This window comes from Rhinopithecus roxellana, chromosome 11 (assembly GCF_007565055.1).
Source record: "Rhinopithecus roxellana isolate Shanxi Qingling chromosome 11, ASM756505v1, whole genome shotgun sequence".
NCBI classification, from domain to species: Eukaryota; Metazoa; Chordata; class Mammalia; order Primates; family Cercopithecidae; genus Rhinopithecus; species Rhinopithecus roxellana.
Genome location: NC_044559.1, coordinates 128,725,192 through 128,749,677, shown reverse-complemented (window position 1 = coordinate 128,749,677; position 24,486 = coordinate 128,725,192). Strand labels below are relative to the sequence as shown.

Genomic DNA, 24,486 nt, shown 5'->3' with positions numbered 1-24,486 from the left:
TTTCCTTGAATAAGTAAGGGGCTAGGCCGGGGTTTCTTGACTTGGGCTGCACATTGGAATCACCGATGCATGCCTGCATCAGTGTCTAATTTAATTGCTCTGGAGTATGGCCTGAGCATTTCAAGAATGTTAAAAGTTCCCCAGGTGAGTACAACGTGCAGCTAAGGTTGAAAACCAGTGGGCTAGTTCAGAAGTAAATCCACCCCTTTATGGTCAACTAATCTTTGACAAGGGTGTCAAGAACACACAATAGGGAAAGGACAGTCTATTCAATGAATAATGTTCAGAAAACAACATTTACATACAAAAGAGTAAATCTCAACACTTCTCTTACAGCATATACAAAAATCAAATGGATCAAAGACTTGAATGTAAAATCTGAAACCGTAAAACTCCTAGGAGAAAAAATAGGGGAAAAGCTCTTTGACATCGGTCTGAGCAATGATTTCTTGGATATGACACCAAAAGCACAGGCCACAAAAGCAAAAATAAAAAAGTGGTACTACACCAAACTAAAAATCTGCACAGCAAGGGAAACAATCAACAAAGTGAGAAGCCAACCTACCTAATGGGAGAAAATATTTTAAAACCACCTATCCAATAAAGGGTTAATATCCCACCTATATAAAGAATTCATATACTAAATAGCAAGAAAATAAATAACCTGATTAAGAAATGGGCAAAGGAACCTAATAGATATCTTTATAAAGAAGATATACAAATGGCCAACAAGTAGGTATGAAAAGATGCTCAATATCACTCATCATCAGAAAAATGCAAATCACAATAAGATATCACCTCATACCCGTTAAAATTGCTATTACTGAAAAGACAAGTGATAACAAGTGTTGGTGAGGGTATGGAGAAAAGTGAACCCTTGCACACTGCTGCTGGGAATGTAAATTGGTACAGCCCTATAGAAGACAGTATGAAGTTTCTATAAAAAATTAAAAATAGAACCACCACATGATTTAGCAATCCCACTTCTGGGTATATATCCAACGGAAATGAAATCAGTATCTCAAAGAGACATCTGTACCTCCATGTTTATTGCAGCACTATTCACAATAGCCAAAGCATAGAAACCACTGGTGCCCATTGATAGATGAGTAGATAAAGAAAATATGGTCTGCGTGTGTATGTACCTACACATATATATAACGGAATATTATTCAGCCATTAAAAAAGAAAGAAATCCTCTCATTCAACAACACAGATGAACTGGAGAACATCATGCTAAGTGAAGTAAGCCAGTTATAGAAGGACAAATACTGTATGATCTTACTTATACATGGAATCTAAAAAGTTGAACTCATAGAAGCAGAGAGTAGAACAGTGGTGGCCAGGGACTGTGGTGAGGGTCAGGGGGAATGGGGAGATGTTGGTCAAAGGATACAAACTTACCATTATAAGATGCATAAATTCTGGGCTGTAATGTACAGTATGGTGACTATAGTTGATAGTACTGTGTAGTACACTTGAAGTTTGCCAAAACAATAGATCTTAAGTGTCCTCATGTGTATGTGTATGTGCACACACACACACACACACAATAGTAACTATGGGAGATGATGGATGTGTTCATTAACTTGATTTTGGTAGTCACTTCACAATGTATATGTATATCAAACCATCATGTTGTAAACCTTAAATACATACAATTTTCATTTGTCAGTTGTATCTCAATAAACCTGGAGGGGAAGAAAATCATTAGGGTAGGTAAACCTCTTAAATTTGTATATAAATATTTATGTGTCTATGAGGAGGTAGGAGGAGGGTCACAGAGAAGATTCATTATTAGCTATTTAAAGGGGTACAAGACCCCTTTCCCAATTGAGAATTAATATGCTATAGATTTTCTGGCTGAGAGCCAAAATTACTGTTTTAAGATTAAAAAAAAAAAAAGAGGCAAAGGAGGGAGGCCACGTGCCATCTGTCAACTAGGTGAAGTAGCATGGGTCCTACTGTGGAAGGACGTCACTTCACCGACATCAGGGCTCCTGCCACAACCAAATTCCAGAGGTTGGAAGTGTATGAGGTTTTCTGTCAGCGAGCTGTCCCAACCTCTGGTTTAGAGAGCAGCTGGGTTGTGCGACGCCATGCTAGCCTGTCTACGGAGGGGAGAGCCCCATGCTCGCTGTTCATCTGCCCTAGTTCTTCCTCAACTCCTCTGTAGGTTTTTGTTAGTCTACCTCACCTGGGCTGCTCATCTTCCAAAGGTGTGTTGGTTTCTATCATCATCTATTTCTATCATCATCTATTTTCTATGCATATTTATAGACAAACAGATCAACAGTAATTCTGGCTGCTAGGTACAAGTGGATAACCCTAACTTGTGATTTGTTAATCTGGGAGCAGGAGGGGATTAAATAAAATGTAAAATTGTAATAATAATAACAAAAATAGCTAACATTGCTTTATTTCTCCCATCCTAGGTAGGAAGTGCTTTAACAGCCATTCATTCAGGGTTGCCAGGTATAGTTGTGAAGGTTGGGCACTGCACAGTAGCTAATCTAAGTGGGTACCACTCATATCAATGGTCATTGTATATTTGCATATTTATGACAATATTTTTTTCCTAGATGACAAAAAAGTGTATTGTCCAAACATATTAGTACTTTATCACCATTTTTTCAGCAGATAAAAATAAGGTGTCTTGAGACAAGAGTGACTTTTTCTGGCTTACTTAAAGGTACTGTGTGGACAACAGAAAGCCCTGTATCTCATTGAATTCTCATAGTCATTTGATGAGCCAGGTGCATTTGGTATTCTTAGTGAGAAAACTGAGATACAAAGAGGTTAAGTAATTTTCCCAGGCCTAGTAAGTGGCAGATTTGGGATTCAAACCCAAGCTGTCATTCCAGACGCCACATGTGCCATGACTGAACTTGACTACAAAGTGCTATTCCTACAGTCCTTGATGTTTAATAACTTTTCTGTAGTCATCATGTCTTTGTATTCACACACTGATCCCTCGGTGTTTTGAGGTGGAGTCATTTTAATAAACCCCATCTTATAGATGAAGAAATGAAATCTGGAATCTTTATTATGTCAAATTGCATATGATGGACAGAACCTGTCCTTTAACCCTCCATGACTGCATCATTACTCTGACAGCCACGTTTGTGATTCACCATTGTGAACCAGAGCAACAAAACCCATCTTCCAAGTTCCTCCTGCTCCACTCTACTGCTGAGAGGAATGTTCATTTCTACATGGCCAGGGAAGCTCTCAGGAAGCATTCACAGCTCCCCAGAGAAGAAAGCAGAGATATTTTCTGCCCTTTGTTGAACTTTGGAAGTCTCAGTCCTACAGCCTTGGGCCGTGGGTTGTTACTGTGTAATAGTACATCCAGCGAGGGCAGTCAAATGTTGAGGGCCAGGAGCTATTAGTAAAGGTTAAGGGAATAGGACAGTTTATACTAGAGACAACCTGGCCATCTGGAAGGCTCCTACACACAAGTGCAACATCTTTGATCTCTGTAACCCCTGTCCAGTGCCCAGTTGTCAAATGAAAGGAGACTAAAGCCTGGAGGGAAAGTGTCGGTTTTTAATAAAGGTATTTGACTGCTTTATCTCATTTGAGGGCACGCTAAGAGAGAACAGGCTGCAAACAACAGCAGGATTAAATCATTTATTCATGTATGCATCCCCTCCACAAACCTCTACTAAGTGTCTACTAGGTGTGAGGTGCCGTGCTAAGCATTTAAAAAGATTTCTGGCAGTTGGTGAGAGTGAAGAGGTCAGCAAAACAACAGAACAGGCTCTTCTTTGGAGGATCTATTCAGGTTAACAGTGGACCCACCGACAAGCATTTCCTCTGGCATAGTGAGCCCTTTAAGTCCCTCGGTTATACCATTAGTACACAAATAGCCATGTGACCCTCTGTGAAATACACTTGGCCTTTCCTGTTTCTGTGCCTTCTATTACTCAGCTTCAGCCCTTTCCACATACCTTTATTTATGTTAATCACACTTATTTTCAAATCCCAGTCCCTTTACTCTGGATTCCTTCCTGACTACCACAGCCCAAAGCCTCCTCTGTCTTCTCATAACGCATTGTGTGGCAGCAACCGTGGAGCACTGAAAACATCTGGTAGAATATCTCTCCTGGAGATCTGTAACAAGATGCTCAAGGACTATCCTGCTTTTCTAGAATTCAGAAAATAATTTTCCTCCAGACCATTCCATGAAGTATAATTGAAGCATTTAAGGACTAGCCCTATCCTTCAATGTTCAATAAATCCAGAACTAAAGTCATTTATAAATCAGTTGGATTCTTTGCAGGGTCTCTTTTTTTGTTTTTTGTTTTTTTATTTATTTTTTTTATTTTTTATTGTTTGCTTGTTTGTTTGTTTTGTTTTTGTTTTTGAGATGGAGTCTCACTCTGTTGCCCAGGCTGGAGTGCAAAGGCGTAATCTCGGCTCACTGCAACCTCCACCTCCTGGGTTCAAGTGATTCTCCTGCCTCAGCTTCCAGAGTAGCAGGCACTACAGACGTGAGCCACCACACCTGGCTTATTTTTGTACTTTATTAATAGAGATGGGGTTTCACCATGTTGGCCAGGCTGGTCTCGAACTCCCAACCTCAGGTGATCCACTTCAGCCTCCCAATGTGCTGGGATTACAGGCGTGAGCCACTGCGTCTAGCCTCAGAGCCACTTTCTTATTTTATTTTTTTTCTTGAGATGGAGTTTCACTCTTGTCGCTTTTAAGAAAAGAAGTAAAGTTTTAAAGACTGCACATGAGTTTCTGCCTATAAGAGAATGGGTGAAGACAAAAAATGCACTGAATGACTGGCTAGATTTATCTGCCAGCTTGAGGCATCTGTGCTATCTTCACAGCAGGTGTATTGAATGAAATGACTCACACTCTGAATGAAGAAAACACTGAAATGTTCCAAGCCTTGTATCATTAAGTATGTGTGTCAAAGTTGTTCCATACAACTTATTTTGTTTCTGTCCCTTTTGCCTATAGATCCCATTACCTCTACAACAGCATAGACTATAGAGAGAACAGGGGCACTAACCTCAGGCATAGGATGCAAACCAAACTGACACTCAGGATACGGTAGTTGACCTATCCTTATCCAGAATTTCATGAGGTGTCTTAGAGAGTCCATGGGATTACAAGACTTCCTTTACTTTTTTCTGATTTTACAGCTGTGCTTCCCCCCATAAGACAATATCTCTGGATCATTTTCTGAGCCTAGGCTTTGGGCACTACAGTGGTCTCTTCATTCTCATCTGCCGCCTGTCATGGAAACTTCCACTTGAGCATGGAAGGAGTAAATAAAAACTGAAAATATTCTTTAAGTCTCTTCACAAAGAAAGTAACGGCTGGGTCTCAAATATTCCACCTTTTTCCTGACAGCTCCAAAGTCCAAACTGTATTCACAAGGAAAACAGAAAAGAAAGGCTCCAACAGTCATACCGTTCACAGAGACAGGCTGAGCACAGGGCTTCACATTGCCCCCAGATTTACTCGTTTGTCCAGTGGTAGTAGCAAGAAAGACTCAAGCCAACAGAATCCTAGTACCTCTCATTGTTGGAACAGCTAGGGTCAATGGCTCAAAAAACAGGGATTCATGGAGACAAGAACTGTTGAAAACAAACTTCAGCCCCTTGGGTACAAGGACCAGTTTAGAAGTGAGGCTGGCACACCTTCAGCACTTTCATCCCCCTGAATGTTTGTCCTGGTGGTACCCCCGTGACCCTTGAAAGTACATATATAGCTTCATATTCATATATTCATATATTCTCATCAGGATAACACTTGCCTTTTATGAGACAGGCTGATGTGCTGAGAAAAGCATAGACTTGGAAATCAGACATTTGGAGATCAACTCCACATGCCCTTGACTAGCTATGAGGCTATGGGAAAGGTCCCTAATTTCCCCGAGCCTCTGTTTTCTCATCTGTAAAATGAAGGTGGTAACTCTCCCTCAGCAGATTGTCAGGGAGATTTAAAAAGATATTATACAGGAATGTGCCTGGTGTATGGTTCACCTGAAAAAAAAAATTACATTTTTTTAAAAGAGGCATTAACCAGGCACACAAATTTTGAGGAGTAAACTGGCACATGAGAGCCAGATGCTAAAACCGTAAGTTCAGTCCAACCCCAACACCACCCCACATCTGCTTTCTGTCTCTGAAGCTAAGATTTCCCTTCACAACAGTTGTCCCAAGCCGGGCCTGAGTGGGGATGTGAATCTGCTCTGCATGCAACTGGAAGGAAAAGATTATTTTGTCTGTTTTTACCTTTTCTTCTGCAATCCACTCTCCAAGAAAGTCTTTTACGTATGGAGGGCATAAAACCCTCCATGAGTTCAGAAAGTAGCCCAAGTTTCTCAGTCTCTTATTACAGCTGCTGCTGTTGTTTTTCCTTGTTTCTTTTGCTAGGAATACATTACCAGAATAGTAAATGGCAGGGTTAAAGAGGATCTCTCATGTGATGAAATATGCTATATAGGAAAAATTCTCCTAAGTTGAAGTCATTTAGAAAACAGCTGCAATTGCTGCTTTGCTGAAATACGTCTGCACCTGAGGTTCTTGTGATGAGATTCATCTTGTGATGTCCACAGAAGAAATGTAACAGGGCAGTCCGCTTTCTGTACTTGAGACCTGCTCAGAGCCCTAAGCCAGGTTTTCTTTATTGTTTAGTAAGCTCTTTTAATGAAATGTACTACTCTTATTATAGAGGACTCAAAATAAGATCTAAATCACAAACCAATAAAAGAAAATTATTGGGCTGGGTATCTAAAGTTACTACCTAGAGGCTACTCCAGTGTGGTATTTATAAATCTCTAAACAGTTAAGTATAATTGTCTTTCTGGTTTTTGGGACGGAAGCCAACAGCAGTTTCAGTTACAACGGAAGAAAAATATTTTAGCGCTGAGCTTTGTTCGTTCAGTGGGTATAAAGAGAAATGGCTTCTCCCCCACCGCCATTTCAGAATTGAGAGAGAATATTGTGGTAATGAAATGCGATATGGGAGCAGCTGAAAAAATGCTTCTCTGATTTCAAGGAGGGGGAATATGTGTGAGGATACATGTATAGGTGTGTCCGCAAGAAACAGCGAGCAGCCTGAGGGTCAGGAAAGCCAAGCTTGTAGAAGTGGGAGAAGGCAGAGCCCTGGGAAAAAGACTGGTGTGGAAGATGAAGATGGGGTGGTCTGTCCAATTAATGGAAAAGCCAGATGTGCAGCTGCTCACCCCAATGCCGTCTGCTCCCCATCTTTAAACACAAAGACAGTGTCGTTCAGGAAGGACATGAACGCTTCCACTAAAAGACTCAGGACCCCAATCCTGACAAACACCATAGCTCTCCCTCTGGAGTTACAATGCAGATCATATAAAACACAGATCCCTGTGTAATAAAAATCAAGAACATGCTGGATATCCTTAGTTATAAAGACCACAGAACTCATCTCTCTACCAATCTCCCTCCCATCACAAAGAGCGTGTCAGTAACTCTCCTTTGGCAAAGGGACAGGGATAGGAGGCTCGCTGCATTGCAGGCCATCCATGCTATTCTGGAAATATCTTCCTTAAAATCCTGTTCTTCTTAATTATTAACCATTGGCCTTGGTTTTTGTCCAAAGGAGCAGAAGATTAAATGGCCCTTTAAGCCTGCTGGCCTTGTTCTCTTAACCGCTTGGCAAGTGACATGTTGTCCAGGCACTGCCCCATTCTGGCTGTCCTCTTTACAACATTTTTTTTTGTTTGTCAAATTTCTCCTTCAAATCTTCATAGCTCTTGACACATTCCCTCCTATCCCAACAAAGATGAAACAATCACTGCTCAAAAGAAATGATGCTTTTATCACCAAGGTTTATCTAGCCTGTCTTTACCGATCATTTGAAAATTAACATGCAGAGGTCCTCAATGCATTCTATTCTATGGATTTGATCCCAGAGTTCCACTTTAGGAAGGCCCTTTTAGTTCTGCTTTTTGTCATCCAGTAATTGAGAGATCCTAATCCACATTGTCTCACACAAAGATAAAAGAGAAATCACATTTTCTTCTTTGGAACAGTAAGACATCTCAGACTTTAGGATAGGGAAGGTGTACACTATGCCCCCAATTAATGCTATCTCTCCAAGGACTGCTGCCATACTTCCAAAGAAAAATGTCATTCCCTACTTGAGGCTCTTAACTTTTGTTGAAATGCAGAGAAAGGAGAGTGTCTGCTTATATGTGGATGTTCATTTAGTGTAACTATAGCTTCAGGTCAGGGAGGGTGGGAGGAAAGCTGTGTGTGTGTGTGTGTGTGTGTGTGTGTGTCTATAAAGAGATACAGAATATGGAAAAAAGGCAAGAGGAACTAGGCAGTGGACATATGTCTTGGGTTTGAGATCTTGCCTCCTCCCTCCCCTGGGACGTTCGGGACAGGCTCAGCTTTAGGTTCTCTGGCTTCTACCAAAGGTTCCCTCTACCCTCTCTTTCTCAGATGGTCCTTATACTTCGGTCCTGCAATTCTCTTGCCTCTCTCCCCCTCCCTGAGGCTCTCCTTTGCTCCTAGAGCACGAGCAATGGGTCAGATCACTAGAAGCAACTTTTTCCTGGATTAAGGACTTCATTTCCACCCTTCAGCTTTTCATGCCCATCTGGACTTTCCACTAAGTCCCCGTGGAAATAAACCATGACTAAAACCCAATCCTCCCAATACTGCTTTCTACTGCAGCCTGTCCCTCCACTCTGACATCCTCTGACCCCCAGAAGGAAGTACACATCCATGCAGACTGATATGTATCTACAGTGACTCCTGCTAGAACCTCCCATTCTTTTTCCAGTCCAAGGTTTCAGGCTTCCATCTGGATAGACACAGTTTCTAACCAGAGTCCTTGCATCTTCTTCCTTTCCACTCCAAACAATGCTTCACGGGGCTGCCACACCGTCAAGCTAAAGCTCAGGTCCAATCCCATCACTCTCTTGCTTTGAAACCTTCTGTAACTCCCCAGTGCCTATTAAATTATTTACAGCTTCCTAACTCAAGAAAGAAAAGAAGGCCGGGCGCGGTGGCTCAAGCCTGTAATCCCAGCACTTTGGGAGGCCGAGACGGGCGGATCACGAGGTCAGGAGATCGAGACCATCCTGGCTAACACGGTGAAACCCCGTCTCTACTAAAAGATACAAAAAGCTAGCCAGGTGACGTGGCGGGCGCCTGTAGTCCCAGCTACTCGGGAGGCTGAGGCAGGAGAATGGCGTGAACCCGGGAGGCGGAGCTTGCAGTGAGCTGAGATCCGGCCACAGTACTCCAGCCCGGGCGACAGAGCGAGACTCCGCCTCAAAAAAAAAAAAAAAAAAAAAAAAAAGAAAGAAAGAAAGAAAAGAAATTCTTCAATGCCCAACCCACATTTCAGCCTCATCTCTCCCTGCTGCCTTACATGTACCATTTTGGGGCCAAATTATACTTGTCCCTGTCCCTCTAACACATCAACAGGGACCTCCGCCCTTACTTCCATTCTCTCTGTCTCAAGCCAGCTCTCTTTGCCCCCACCTGTTATCTTTTTCAAGCATGGAATTAATTACCCTCTTCCTATAAATCTTTGATGACTCCCCCAAACTCAAACCTTTAGCAAGACAAGTCTATACTTTAGGACTGCACCATCCAATGTGGTAGCCACTGGCTATGGGTCACTTTAAATTTTTATATTTGTTAAAATTAAATAAAAGGAAAAATGTAATTCCTAAACACATTTCAAGTGATGCATAGCCACATGTATTCAAATCATCCACAGACGCCACCTCTTCTTTTTTTTTTTTTTTTGAGATGGAGTCTTGCTCTGCCACCCAGGCTGGAGTGCAGTGGTGCAATCTCAGCTCACTGGCTCACTGCAGCCTCTGCCTCCCGGGTTCAAACGATTCTCCTGCCTTAGCCTCTCAAATAGCTGGGACTACAGGGGTGTGCCACCAGGCCTGGCTAATTTTTTGTATTTTTAGTAGAGACAGGGTTTCACTGTATTAGCTAGGATGGTCTCGATCTCCTGACCTTGTGATCCACCTCCCAGAGCGCTGGGATTACAGACATTAGCCACCATGCCTGGCCGATGCCACCTCTTCTTGAAAGCCTTCTTAATTCCTCAAAATACATAAACCAAGGATCCCTTTGTGTTCCTCTGTTTCTAGCCTCGTCCTTGTCTCCTTGCACTGTCATTGTTTATGGGGATACCTCCTGCACTCACCTGAGTCCTGCAAGCACAGTGAGTGGCTGAATCCAAGCAACCTTTGGTCACCTTTGTGTTCTGGGCCTTTAGAGTGCCTGATGCATGGTGAACAGCCATTTATTCCTTTTTCTTTTTCTTAGGAGTTACCCTTCCTGGAAGGGTAAGCAGGAAGAAACTACAAGATCCTCATTTCAAAACAATATGAAAGCAGAATGGGAAACGCCATGGCATGCTCCCTCTTTTCGGGTATGAACTGAAGCAGCTCAGAGAGCGGACCCTGCCTCCCTCTGCTCACCCTTTCTTCCAAGATCAGACTCAGTTCTCATCTTTTCAAACCACAGGGAGACAGTCTGGCAAGAGCTACTGTTGTACCAGCTGATTTAAATTGAAATGTTTTCCCTGGATAAATGTGTGCTAAATAATACACCAGCTCTCCAGCCAAAGGGAAGTGACAGGCACTCTGTAAATAAAGGCACTTAGTTGCTGGTAAAGAGCTGTAAAGTGGTTCTGAGCTGATGTTTGCTGACCAGCAAGAAGCAGCTTCATCTGCTTTATATAATTGTCACTGCAGTTTTGCCTGATGTATATTAAAACTGCATCTCATAGACCCGACTGTCACATTGGATATACCATCTGGCTTGGGGTATGCCACCTTTTTCTGTAATTGTTTTTGACAACAAGCCATCACATCTTGGGTCTTTTCAGAAAGTGTCTGGTCCAGAATCCCTAGGCTGGGTCAGTTCTGACAGCATGTGGGCTAGAAAAGTGACATCAAAAGGGAACGTGAAAAGAGAACAGAAGAGAAAAGAGAGGCTTTGTTAGTCTAGGAGCCCTAATAACATGCAGTGGCAGTTGTCCAATGAAGGTTCTACTTTCTCAATGTGAAGGCACATTTTTCATGCTAAATTATAGCATGTTAGGAAAGCTTTTCATAAGGTTGCATGCATATGCTGGCCCAAGAGCATGCCATTTGTCCGCAGTCCACATTTCTACCCAGTGAGGTTCTAGAGACATGGAAACAGTTCACCAGACAAAGCAGAGCATGAGGTTCCATAAAGGACCATAGAATACATAAGAATGAAACCAAGGGTGTCAGTGGCCAGAAATCTATGCAGTTATCACTCAGAGGAAGTTAGATTTGTTTCCCAAAATAATAAGAGTAACATGAAATCCCCAGTACCTTGGGAGACCAAGTTGGGTGGATCACCTGAGGTCAGGAGTTTGAGACCAACCTGGCCAACGTAGTGAAACTCCTTCTCTACTAAAAATACAAAGTCAGGTGTGGCAGTACACACCTGTAATCCCAGCTACTTGGGAGGCTGAGGCAGGACAGTCACTTAAACCCAGGAGGTGGAGGTTGCAGTGAGCTGAAATTATACCACTGCACTCCAGCCTGGGCAACAGAGAGAGACTCTACCTCAAAAAAAAAACAAAACAAAACAAAAAAACAGAAGAAGAAAAGAAAAAGAAAGAAAAGAGAAAAAAAAAGGAGAGTAACATGAAATCCTTTTTGTTCCCCATAATTCCTATTCCCTTGGAGCTTGATCATGCCAAACACCCAGATGAAGGATGGCAAAAGTATCTTAGGCCAGTGGGCACTCCAGTTAGTCAAAAGGGTCTCAGATATAGAGAGGCAGGGAAACTCAGCTCACAGACTCAGCTCATAGGCTGACAGGAGCCCAAGGAGTGGGGTGCTGGGTCTGCAGCCAGAAGTGAGCACTGGGGAAGGAGCGATTTCTCTGTGTTGATGGCTCCCACTGGACAACTGCCTTTACAAGGTTAGAGTGTCACCAGAGAACAATATTCAAAAACAAGAGAGGAGCAGACAGACAAGACAACAATGGGACATAAAGGCTTGGTGGGCCTAGAGCTTTGACACTCTCTCTTAGGGAGAGAACAGACTGCCGGCTAGTGAGAGACAAATGCTCCTCTCCACTGCTGACCAGGGGTCTACGAGAATCACTGCTGAGCACAGAAACACATCCTCTGCCTTCTTCTGTCATGTGTGCGATCTTAGTCCATTTGGGCCACTGTAACAAACACCACAACCTGGGTGACTGATAGACAATAGACCTTTATTTCCCACAATTCTGGAGAACGGAAAGGTCAAGGTCAAGGCGCTGGCACATTCAGTCTCTGGTGAGGACTTTCTTGCAGTGTCCTCACATGACAGAAGGGGCAGTGGGGTCTTTCTCAGGCTGCTTTTACTTTATTTATTTATTTGTTTGTTTTTTTTTTTATTTTGTTTTAGACAGAGTCTTGCTCTGTTGCCCAGGCTGGAATACAGTAGCACCATCTCGGCTCACTGTAACCTCCACCTCCTGGGTTCAAGCGATTCTCCTGCCTCAGTCTCCCGAGTAGCTGGGATTACAGGCGCCCACCACCACACTCGGGTAATTTTTTTGTATTTTTAGCAGAGACAGGGTTTCGTCATGTTGGCCAGGTGGTCTCAAACTCCTGACCTCAGGTGATCCGCCCGCCTCAGCCTCCCAAGGCGTGAGCCACCGTGCCCGGCCTCAGGCTTCTTTTATAAGGACACCAGCCCCATTCATGAGGGCTCCACCCTCACGACCTAAACACCTCCCAAAGGCCTCACCACCTAATAACATCGCCTTGAGGGTTAGGATTTCACTGTATGTATTTGGCAGGGAGTAGGTAGAGGGGACAAAAACATTCAGACCATAACTGTGTACATGTGTGTATACAAAAGAAAGAGTGCCCTTCTTTTTTCCTTTGGAGGAAAAATAAGCTTCCTTTCTCTTTCCTCCATATCTCCTGTCAAAACCTATTTTTCTTGCTTATCCTGTGCTAAAAAAGAATAAAGAAGGCTTTTGGGCACCGGGGAGTGGAAAAATTGTCACCAGTTTGGCCTTTATATAGGATCTAAGAGGCTGGGATAAAGTTTAGGAGAACTGGAAGGAACACCTATATCAGATGTGTATTTAACTAAATTATACACTGAGATTCTAATCTACGGCCCTGGAAAATCATGATGATTGAGTTTGGAGGAAACAGTCATGTTGGGGAAAGGGAGTGTTTTCCTGCCTCCTCCTGCTGGCTTCTGTCTCTACTTAAAGGGAGAATCATTGCTTCCACTTTTTTCCACTCCCCTTGATGGTTCACTCCTCCCTAGGAGAGGAGGATCATCTACCAAGGGTTGGTCACGTCCTGTTCATGTGAAGATTTACTGTGCTTTAAAGGGGTACATTTGAGTTGCCCGGGGATCTTGTTGGAATACAGACTCTGACCCGGCAGGTCTGGGATGGGCCATGAGATTCTGTAACTCTAACAGGCTCCGCCAACAGACATCCATACTGTGGCAGGGCAGAGAGGACACGTATTGAAGGTCAAGGGCTTAAAGGCAGGAACCAAATGCTAGCTTGCCTCTTTTGCCTCCTAGAAGGTCAGCTTACTGTCTTCTCACATCCTCTCTTGCCTGTGCTACCTAGGCAGGCCGCACAGGAGGCAGGCTCTGACTCTACAGGATGCAGCTGGGAGTAAGCTCAGAGCCTCTCCTAGGCCTTCACATGTTATGCTGTCCTGCGGGCACAGCTGAGCAGGTGGATACCAATATTTAGATTTGGGTGTGGCAGGGAGGATGGTTGTGTGGAGAGGTCAAAAATTAGGCTTCAGGCTGTATCAAGGTGATGTCAGAAGGACAGAAGCCATTTCACATGCAACACCAAAGGGGAAAGTTCTCCTAAGCTTGACCAGAAGCTGCTGTGAATCTCAAGATCCTCAGGGAAGCCCCAGCCCCTCTCTCAGTCCCTAGCAGTGAAGACACTGGCTCCTAAAAAGCTCATCTGAGAGATGATTTGAACCCGGGTCTGCCAGGGTCTGGCTGCCGTTGCCTCCAAAGAATCAAAGCCTATCTTTCTCCTCCACTTTCCAAATCTCACCCCAGTGCCCATCTCCCACTAGTTGACTCTAGCCCAGAGCCATGCAGGGAAGAGGATTCTAGGAACTATTGTTCCTGGCTTTTCTGCAATGCTAAGCAAATGTTAGAAGGCAGTGGTGGTGATGTCAAGTTGACAAAAGATAATGTAGCTCACAGATCCAGGATGCATGATTCAGCTGAGTTTCTAGAAAGCCTAGCATGACGGGAAGGAGGTCAGACGCTTGCCCAGCTATCAATAAGATGATGCTTCATATCCCAGTAGCCATAGCTCTCATGGGCTGTGCTCCTACAGCCTTCCATCCTGGACTGATGGGATTCAGGTCCCCATCAGGCAGCCAATGCCACTGTCTTGTAGCTCATCTGTAACAATGATCCTCCAATTCATGGCAAGCCTACACGGAGGTGTCACTCAAAGGAAAATGCTTTGCATCCTATCCTGCCAGATCCTGATTACGGAGGTCATTTGTTATGAAGGTTTTGTTGTGTTGCCTTTCTGAGACCCCTAGACATCTTTACTTGTAACCACCTGCCCAGGGTCCCAAAGCAAATGACAGAAAAGACTAGGGGCAGAGTACGAAGGCAGACGTGTGTCACTTAAGGCTGCTTTGCCTCTGATAGGAAAATGTGTGGTCTGACAAGTGTCACCACTTGCTAAGTGACTTTTAGTGTCCACAGAGTTGCCACTCTCCAGAGATTACCATCCCTCGGTCAGCAGAGTCCTAGAGGCAGCTCTAACAATAGCAAAGTTTCCCTCCCATCCCAGCCCAATGGCAAAAACATATATTGGAAGGAAACGGTCAGAATTGTGCAGCCAGCATCTCTTCAGTGATCTGACATTTAGATGATGACACTGGTCATGAAGTCACTCTTTGGGAAAGCTGAGGGGGTGGCCATTTAAAGGCCTGTTTATCCTCTGGAAAGGCAACCTAGTCTGTGTGTGGGTGACCAGGTCTCAAGCCTGCATCCTGGAATGGAAAGAAGAGGCAGCAGATGCCCCTTTGAAAGCCATCACAGCAACCGCAGGTTTCACTGCCAGGCAGGCTGATGTGAGCCTCTTTGAATTACTGAGTGAAGGATATCCCTCTTGCCAGCCCCTGTCCCCCGTAGGCACAGCAAAGAAGTATTACAGGCTGTCCTTACCTTGGGAATTAGCCTGCAAGACCCCGATGCTGTCATCAAACTGCATAGATTTGATGTTGAGTGACGCCAAGATGCATTCCTTGTCCTGCAGCGAAGTATCATCAATATTATTCTGATTGGCTGACAGGATAACGCACATGTCACAGAGGTTGATGTTGACAGCCCTTAAATCAGCCCGACTTAATGGCGTACCCTTTGGCATAGAGGAAAGGAAAAAAAAAAAAAAACAACAGAGGTGTGTGGGGAGAGAGAGAGAGAGAGAGAGAGAGAGAGAGAGAGAGAGAGAGAGAGAGAGAGAAAGGAGCAAAAGTGAGAGGAGAGGGAAAGAGGAAAAAAATAAAAACAAATTAAAGATGGAGTCAGAGCTTTGGGAAATTATTTAACAAGTATCTTTTTTATGCCTTGACATTAAGCTGGCCTAACTACATTCAAGGGAATAGGAGCTGTGTGCTAATGTAAAGGGTAGCCGGTGCTGATGGCAGCATTTTAAGCTTGTTCTCAATACTCAATCAAGCTATTACAACAAATGCAGGAGAGGAATAATGCCAGGGTTCTACATCTTCTTCCTGCCTGGAAATTGTCTTGATTTAAGTAACTGTCCTGTGGCAACCTCTGGCTTTCAGAATGTAATGAGGGGGTGGGTTTCAAGTGCCTGTTTATTTAATAGCAGGTCACTTCTGTCTCAGGCAAAAGACAGCAGTTCCAACGCAGCCAAGGGAAAATGGCCAGTGAGCATGGAGTGATGAGGTGGGCCTGGACATGAGGCTCAATTTGGAGGCTATGGATGGAGTGGAATTAATGTGTGTAATGCAAAAGAGATATGGAAAGGAGTTAAGCTTCAGGTCATATAATTTTATTGCATATTTTCAGCAAGAAAAAGTACACAAGGAAATGGCCTAATTGTCCAACAACATAGGAATGGTGAAATATACTTTTGGACATGCACATGATGAAAATGTATGCAGGAGGTAAAGAGGCAGAGCTGGCTGTCCATGCAGGCATCAGTTTAGAAGCCTCTCTAAGATAGAGAGGGAAGTGAAAAAAAAGTTCTAGAGCAGTTAAAAAAGTATAGTTTCATTTCTGTAAAAAATCCCACAAAATAAAATTACATATATATAAATGTATGTAAATTTGGAAGGAAAGCACAGGAAAAATATCCATTACACTAATAATGGTAATTCCCTCTGGGAAGGGAAATAGGATTGGTGGGGGTGAGGGGAGAGTTTGCCTTTGACTTTATATATTTCTATATTGTTTGAATATTTCATAACAAGAACATATTTGTATATTACAAATATACAAATATATACTTATTAAAAAATAAATAAGCCAGCAAACAGATTTTTTAACATAAAAAATAACAACAAAAGACAGTGGAAAAATCCCGGATCCAGGAGGTAACAACAGAGTCTGGGAATGTAAGCACAGGATAAAATAGAAGGGTTAGAGTTGAAGGACAGGGCCATGACCTCCACATGCTCTGTGTCTTCAGGTGGAGCCACAGCAAAATCATCAGGCCACCCCATGTCATAGCTACCCAGTGGCCATGCAGCATCATTTTGGGGCTCCCGTCTGGCCACCAGCTTCACTGGTCCTCTAGCCTGAATCTAGCTTCCTCTTTGCCTGTGTGGTGACCTGAGTTACCTTCAACTCACTGATTGTGTAGACCAAGGGTTTGCCAACTACCACCTATCTGTGAATGTCCTCCTGTCATCTGCCTTTCTGGAGAACTGGCTTTAAGAAGAAGAGACTTGGCTGCAGAGATGGAGCCTATCTACTCTCTTTTATGAGTCAGTGGTAGTCATGATCCTATTCTCAGCCCCTAAAATATTGTGCAACTGTGGAGGAAGGGGCATTTAGCACTGTGGGTGCTGCTGAGACACAACTAGTTCCAGGCTCTAGAGCAGCATCTTTTTGAGAGGAGAATGCCCTCTTCTCCTGTGATCTCTTGGTACAAAACAAGTCTGACCGACTTCCTGAATCATTTTGCCAGTACATAAGCCTCAATTGCCTGCATCCATATTCTTTTAATTTTCACTTTGTAGGGAAGCCAGCCATAATTGTGATATAAGATGATCCCTGTGCAGTTGTACACACATGATTTCAAACCACAAGAAATACAAATGACATACACAGAAATCGCTTATATTTCTCTGGGCTGGCCCTATAGGCAGGGTACTGTTTAACCAATAAACTCTGTGAAGACATGCGTGAAGGCCCATTTCGTGAAAATCTATTGTGTTTGAGTATGTTAAATTTTGGAGGGTTTGAAAAAGACCTGCAAAGATGACAGCTCATTCACATATATGAAGACAGATGAGTGAACATGTACAAGGGCACACAGAGCCAGGTGCGGTGGCTCAGACCTATAATCCCAGCACTTTGGGAGGCCAAGGCGGGTGAATCACCTAAGGTCAGCAGTTTGTGACCATCCTGGCCAACATGGTGAAACCCTGTCTCTACTAAAAATACAAAAAATTAGCCAGGCATGGTGGTGTATGCCTGTAATCCCAGCTGCTCAGGAGGCTGAGGCAGGAGAATCACTTGAACTCAAGAGGTGGAGGTTGCAGTGAGCCGAGATCGTGCCATTGCACTCCAGCCTGGGCAACAAGAGTGAAACTCCATTTCAAAGAAAAAAAAAGAAAACAAGGTCACACAGGAGGAAACACACACAAACACACAAAACACACACACCATTACCAAATATCACACATATAACCATCTCTCTACACACACAAACACGCAGACTCATGTATCCTGGTAAAATAATACTCTTTACAAAGACACTTTTAGAGGTCAGGGGACTATGTGGAGGAGCACATGATAGAAAGATAACCATGGAGTCATATAATCAAATCGACCGTGTTTCTGGAATTAGTGAAGTATATATATGCTTATGCTCTCCTCTGTGTATGACTGTTTGTCTATAGGTGATTATTTTCAATTGTCTGTGCTCACTAAGGCAGTGGGTTTTTGCCCCAGCATCCAAAAGATAACTGTTTTATCTTTTCACACTCCTTTAAATATTTATTGAGTCCCTATTGTGCCGGCATTATGTAAAGACACATGGTGGCATCTAATGAGTAATGAGTACTACTTGTGGATAGATTCTTACGTGTTCTTTAATGAATTATATTACTTGGCTCTTTCTCCCCCCATTTCTGAGATTTTGGAAGCTGATAACAGAAATAACAGATTTTAGCTTTGTACATGGGGAAACACCCAGACCTCTTGACATGTAGAGAGATCCATGTTCCTCAGTTTTTGTTTTTGTTTGAGGCAGGGTCTTATTCTGTTGCCCAGGCTGGAGTGCAGTGGTGCTTTCATAGCCCACTGCAGCCTCGACCTCCCAGGCTCAAGTGATCTTCCCAACTCAGTCTCAAGTAGCTGGAACTAAAAGCACACACCACCACATCGGGCTAACTTTTTAAACTTTTTGTAGAGAAGAGGTCTCACCATGTTGCCCAGGCTGCTCATGAACTCCTGAGCTTAAGTGGTCCTCCCACCTCGGCATTCCAAAGTGCAGGGATACAAGGATTAGCCACTGCACCCGGCCCCTGTTTCTCTCACTGCACCCGGCCCCTTTTAGGGATGTGAACTTACAAGAAAAATATTTGGAAGAGAGGTGAGATTTGCATGAATTTGTGATGTGGAGAATTACATCAAACATTGAAATGCATAATTCTCTACAATGTTTTGAGAGTTTGTGGACTATGCATTCATTATGATTAGGAAGTAGTAAATCACATGACTCCTAAATCCCATATCCTCACACTAAATTGTGGAGTCCCAGACTGTTTTTTCAGACCGAAGTCCTAATGTTTTGCAGTCAAGAATATCATGCACACATTCACACACGGACACACATACACACACAAACACAACCATGAACACATTACTGGACTTCTAAACGAACAGGGGTTAGGGGCTGAGCTGCAGAAGGAGTTGGCCTTCTGTACAGCAGAAATAAAAAACTCTGTTATTTGCATTTATTTAGTTAAAAACAGAAGGTGGCACAGATCAAGGTTTCTTCAAGCATTAAAAATACCATAAGTATAATGCTATAAATAGTTCTGTAAGCAAATGCTTACTATAAACATCATAATACAACAATGCTCTAGGTTTTGTATAGGCAGGAGCGAGAGAGTGTTTAGACACTGATATGATTAATATACTTGATACAAGCTAAACTTCATCCCTGATGAGGGACTGAACTTGGCTGCAAATTCCTTTTAATAAGGTCTCCCAGGGTTTGGATTTTCCTTGACAGAGCATAGGGGAAGTGCTGAGTCCTCAGGCCCATACCCAGATGAAGAAGCACAGGCATGATCAAAGCTACAACTATTATATCCATCTGGGATTTTCTTTTGTGAATGAAAAGAAGAAAAGGCATCAATAATGTGACCTTGGACTTACAGGCAATATGGACACTTTGGGGAAGTTATGAAGCGTCTCCCATTCCCGCTTGAGGTACTCAATAGAGCCCACAAACACAATGTGCTTGAGCTCATGGTAATGAAAGTTGCTGGCACGGAGTGGCATCACCAGGTTCCGGAGGCCGATCAGGGCTGAGCTGACATCGCCAAAGATGCAGACCACGACATGGCCACTCAGGACAGTCATGGCGGCTTCACTTCGAGTCTGCAACAGGGAGACACGTGTAAACGTCAGAGAGAAGACTGCAAAAGGCTGTCGTAAGGAGTGGAAAAATCATTTGTGCGAAGAATCAAGCAAATATTTGCTGAGAGCTTACTATGTGCTACTATGTTTATTTCATCAACGTTATATATGTGCCATACAAAGCTATAATTTGAGCATGTGTATACATATTATATTTATGTAATAAATTTATCCAAATGTGTATCCATGCACATTGCTACCTTCTTTGACAAAAGATGTAAGAAAGATATGCCATAAACACTTGTGAGAAGATCTTCATAATAATTTTCAGGAGGTAAAATAAAAAGGAAAAGGAATATTTATGCTATTTGGAAAGAGAAGTCTTCGTTTCCACGAAACTATTGATTAAATGAGCTGCCTTTTCTGGCCTGCTTGCTGAGATGATGATAAAATGGTCAGATGCCTGCACTGGGCTCAGTTGGAGAAATTTGCGTTTGGAATTCTAGACTTATCAGTGAGACGTCCATGCATCAGCAGGTAGAATATGCTACCTAAAGGAGTAGAAAACTATGACCCACAGGCCAAATCTGGCCCACCACGTTCTTTTGCATGTTCGGTGAACTAAAAATGGTTTTGGTGCTTCAAAATGGTTGGAAAAAAATCAAAAGAAGACTATGTCAGAATCTGTGAAAATTACATAAAGCTCAAATTCCCACAAAGTTGTGTTGGAATGCAGCCATGCTCATACATTTAGGTATTGCCTAGGGCTGCTTTTATGCTACAACAGCAGAGCTGATCAGTAGCAACAGAGATCTTATGCCCTGAAAAACCTAAATTATTTGTTATATGACTTATTACAGAAAAAGTTTGCTGACCCCTGCCCAATGCTGCCTTGGAGTTTCCAGAGACATTTCTGGAGGGGCCTACTTTGCTTACATCATTCGGAGAAAAGATCTCCCCAAATAATCATTACAAGGGGCTAGAGAGAGATTAGTAAGAGCAACGGGGCAGTGTCTTCCTCCAACTCCAAACCTCTATCTACAAAGCAGACAAATGAAAGAACACAGTCACTCTATTAGAGGAGAACCCCAACTTCCCAGGAAATACAACTGTTTAGTCACTGCTGGTCCTTTGATTCACTGAGCTAGTGAAGCCAGGAGGCCAGCTGTGGACCTTTGTCTGATGCCTCCCGTCCCTGTCCACCCACTGCATGCCTGGCTGGCCCCATGTGGCTTACAACACTTTGGGGGAGGCATATTAATGTCCACTGTACATATCAAACTCTGCTTGATTTAATCTCTAGAATTGACCGCTGCATTGATTGTATAAATGCCAATATTGCAATTCACGACAATGTCAGGGTTATTACAGTAACCCCCAAGGAGAGGAGGAAGCTAGCTTTCACTACCTGATCGTTAGAATAAAGCAGGGGCTGTCACCATTATTGGTTTCCCTCTGCAACAGTCCACGGAAACAGGAGACATAAGCTGTAAGAAATGCCTTAGAAACTGTGACCAAGGAAGACCCACTGGGGAGCTCACATCACATATCCCCACTTCCTGCAGAAGACCTGGAGTTAGTTATCTGGGCGGCATGGAAGTACAAGTGCCCGGGTGCCACCAGCAGAGAGCCAAACAGTCTATAATGCATTGTTATGTGATGGGGTTCCTAATTATTTTTAATTGGCCAGGTCACCTGGGAGGCTAGCTCCCTTCAACAAGCCAGAGGAATATAAACTGGGCCCAGGGTGGAAGTGAATTCTAGACTAGGGAGGTGGGGAAGGCACAGTTAGCCGAGTGGCCGAGGCACAGATGCTGACCCCAGGAACTTCGATCTGGGATCAAAATGCCCATCATCAGACTGGCCACAGCTACATCACCCAGAGAACCTTATGAATGTCCTAATTCTAGAGCCTCGGCCCTGTTGTGTCTGATTCTGCTGGGTTTGAGGCACACTAGAGAAACTGATCATTTGTGTCTCTATGTATCTGGAATTCCCATGCATCCTTCCAGGCCCAACCCAAGCACAACCTATGTGTATCTGATGGGACTTGCTTGGCCACTTAAACACACCCTAGTCCTTCTCCCCTACATTTCAATAGTGTTTTGTGCCTCTTACCACTTAGTTTTAAATATACTGTTTCATGGGTTACATTTTATAACTTCTCTCTAGGTAATCCAGGAAATTACAATTGGGACTATCTCTTATATCTTTGAATCCCCAAAGTAGTTAAGTTTCCTGTGCCCAGTGAGTACACAACCTCAAAGCATCCTCATGTAGCTGGCCCTACCTGTCATTCTCATGTCCAGCCCAGTGTTACTTTAGAGAGGGTTTATTGGATCATACTTTCTAAACAGCACCTCCCAGTCTCTTTCTAGCCTACAATGCTGCTTTACTTTTTTCAAAGCATCCTATAAATATCTGAAATGTTGTTATGTACTCATTTGTCTACCTAGAGATAACACCTCTTCCCCTGGCCCCGCCCTGCTAGAATATAAGCTCTGTGAGAGCAGTCGTTGTCAGGGATTGTATCTCCAGTAACTAGAACAGTGTGTGGCACATAGTAGGCCTCCTGGAGATGTTTTGTTAAATGATGTTATTTTTCATAGAAGTAGTAACTCACCTCCTAAACGTTTTCATGCTGGCAGATGTTGATTGAATATCAGTTGGCATGCATACTACACCAATATCCAGGCAAGTCATTAAAACCCTAGGTCCCAGATAGGGCATCCAGCCTATGACCTGCCACAAGCGGTAACATCAGGCTAAGTTTAGGCCACCAGAGCAAAAGTGCCATGAATACATCAGAATGTACATACATGGCCGGGTGTGGTGGCTCATGCCTGTAATCCCAGCACTTTGGGAGGCCAAGGCTGGCGATCATGAGGTCAAGAGATCGAGACCATCCTGGCCAACATGGTGAAACCCTGTCTCTACTAAAAATATAAAAAAATTAGTTGGGTGTGGTGGCACACACCTGTAGTCCCAGCTACTCGGGAGGCTGAGGCAGGAGGATCACTTGAACATGAGAGGCAGAGGTTGCAACGAGCCAAGATGGCTCTGCACTCCAGCCTGGCAACAGAGCGAGACTCTGTCTCAAGAAAAACAAAACAAAACAAAAAGAATGTACATACGTGAAGCAGCTTTGCAAGTAGAACCATTTGCACTCCTGGTCAGTTGGACAATGGCCGTTTGCTAAGAATTCTGACTTTCTGTGCTCTTGCCTGCAACTTTTCCACCTCTGAGACAGCCTCCAGCTTGATACTGTATTGGCTATTAATGCTTATTTATAATTAAGTTGAGAACACACGTACACATAGATAAAGCATAGGGGAAAGTCCAGTGTGTTAGCATACACAGCCATTCCGAGGACCCAGAACAGTCCTTGTTTAGGAAGGGTGGTCCCGACATCAGAAATGATAGGATTTTCCTGGCTGACAGAAAGGAATAGACCCATCCCAATCTGGGGATTAGAGGCCCAAGGGAGAAAGGACCCTTCCATCTGACTTTCCTGATTATTAATCCATTTTTCATAGATTAGCAAGACAATAAACTGTAGGAAAACCAATGTAGGCATTAAGACCCAAAGCTGCTAATAGAACAAGGGCAGAGAGTAGAACGGATTGTTATCTACGCTGACATTCCGGGGAGAGACTGGGTGAGCCCACTGCTGCTATGAAGATGTTCACAAGCCTTACACGAAATAGGGCTCTGAGCCCCAGCCTCCCCAAGGGGACTATAGTTCATTATTGTCATCATTATGTCATGCATCATCATGCATTTGCCTGTCTACGACATGCACTAAGAAAGCTCGCAGATGCGCAAGGCTATTACCTATAAGAATACAAAACATTGCCATAAACCAATAACAATACAGGCAGCATTCAGCTTTCCTCACAGCATTTAATAATAGTAAGAATAAGAGGTAACTTTATTGAGTCATATGTTGGATTTTAATCTTCACTACAGCCCTATGAGTTAGGGTCATTCTCATCTCATCTTTTTACAGATAAGAAAACCGAAGTGCAAAAAGTCAAGTGAATTACCCAAGCCATGCAGCTAATCATTGGTACAGGAAGACTCTGACACCAGCGCCATGGCCACAGAAATTACGTTCATACCACCTCCCACCATGCCTTTCCCACAGCACGTGATCACCCACTCTTATGAGGAGCCAATATATTCAGAGATCGAAAATTCTGAATATTGCTCATGTTCTGATCAGAGGTCTAGCTGCTTCAATCTATGCTCAGAATTTCAATCATCAAAAATAATTAGGACTAGGGACAGTATTATCCTACTGTCCCACTAGGGAAACCCCATTCCCAGCAAATGTGGTTCAGGGCAGAAGCGGGCATCATCAGATGAACAGTCCCTCACTCACCAGGATGACCTTCTCTATCTCCTTGGGCGCGCACCAGTGAAACATCCCAGTAGAGTCGTACTTCTTCACATTGGAGTCCATGTTGTCAATCTGGTCATTGCCAGGAATTAACAAGGGGTCATGCCTGGGGAGAAAAGGCCAGGAAAACCTAAGTGGAAAATGTGATAAATTATAAATGGAAAGTGCCCCCTGAATTACATCTCAGAGGATATGAAAGATGCAGAGGAAGTGGTTGTCACTGAAAGCCATTCTTCTGCTTACAGAATCTATCCTTTGAGAG

At 43.4% G+C, this 24,486-nt stretch overlaps 1 protein-coding gene and 1 long non-coding RNA gene across 4 annotated transcripts in view; one reads left to right on the top strand and one right to left on the bottom strand.

The window, feature by feature from the left end:
* Window positions 1-24,486, bottom strand: part of KCNMA1 (potassium calcium-activated channel subfamily M alpha 1) — a 304,426-nt gene that overhangs the window by 50,581 nt on the left and 229,359 nt on the right. For all 3 annotated transcript variants that reach the window (XM_030941176.1, XM_030941175.1, XM_030941177.1), the window contains exons 18-20: window positions 24,207-24,330; window positions 19,619-19,843; window positions 15,203-15,395 (exon numbers count right to left, since the gene is read on the bottom strand). In XM_030941176.1, coding sequence (XP_030797036.1) covers window positions 15,203-15,395; window positions 19,619-19,843; window positions 24,207-24,330 — 542 coding nt within the window. The remainder of the gene's footprint in view (window positions 1-15,202; window positions 15,396-19,618; window positions 19,844-24,206; window positions 24,331-24,486) is intronic.
* LOC104662241 overlaps window positions 1-24,486 on the top strand; it is an 88,717-nt gene that overhangs the window by 40,299 nt on the left and 23,932 nt on the right. The gene's annotated exons all lie outside the window — the stretch shown is intronic.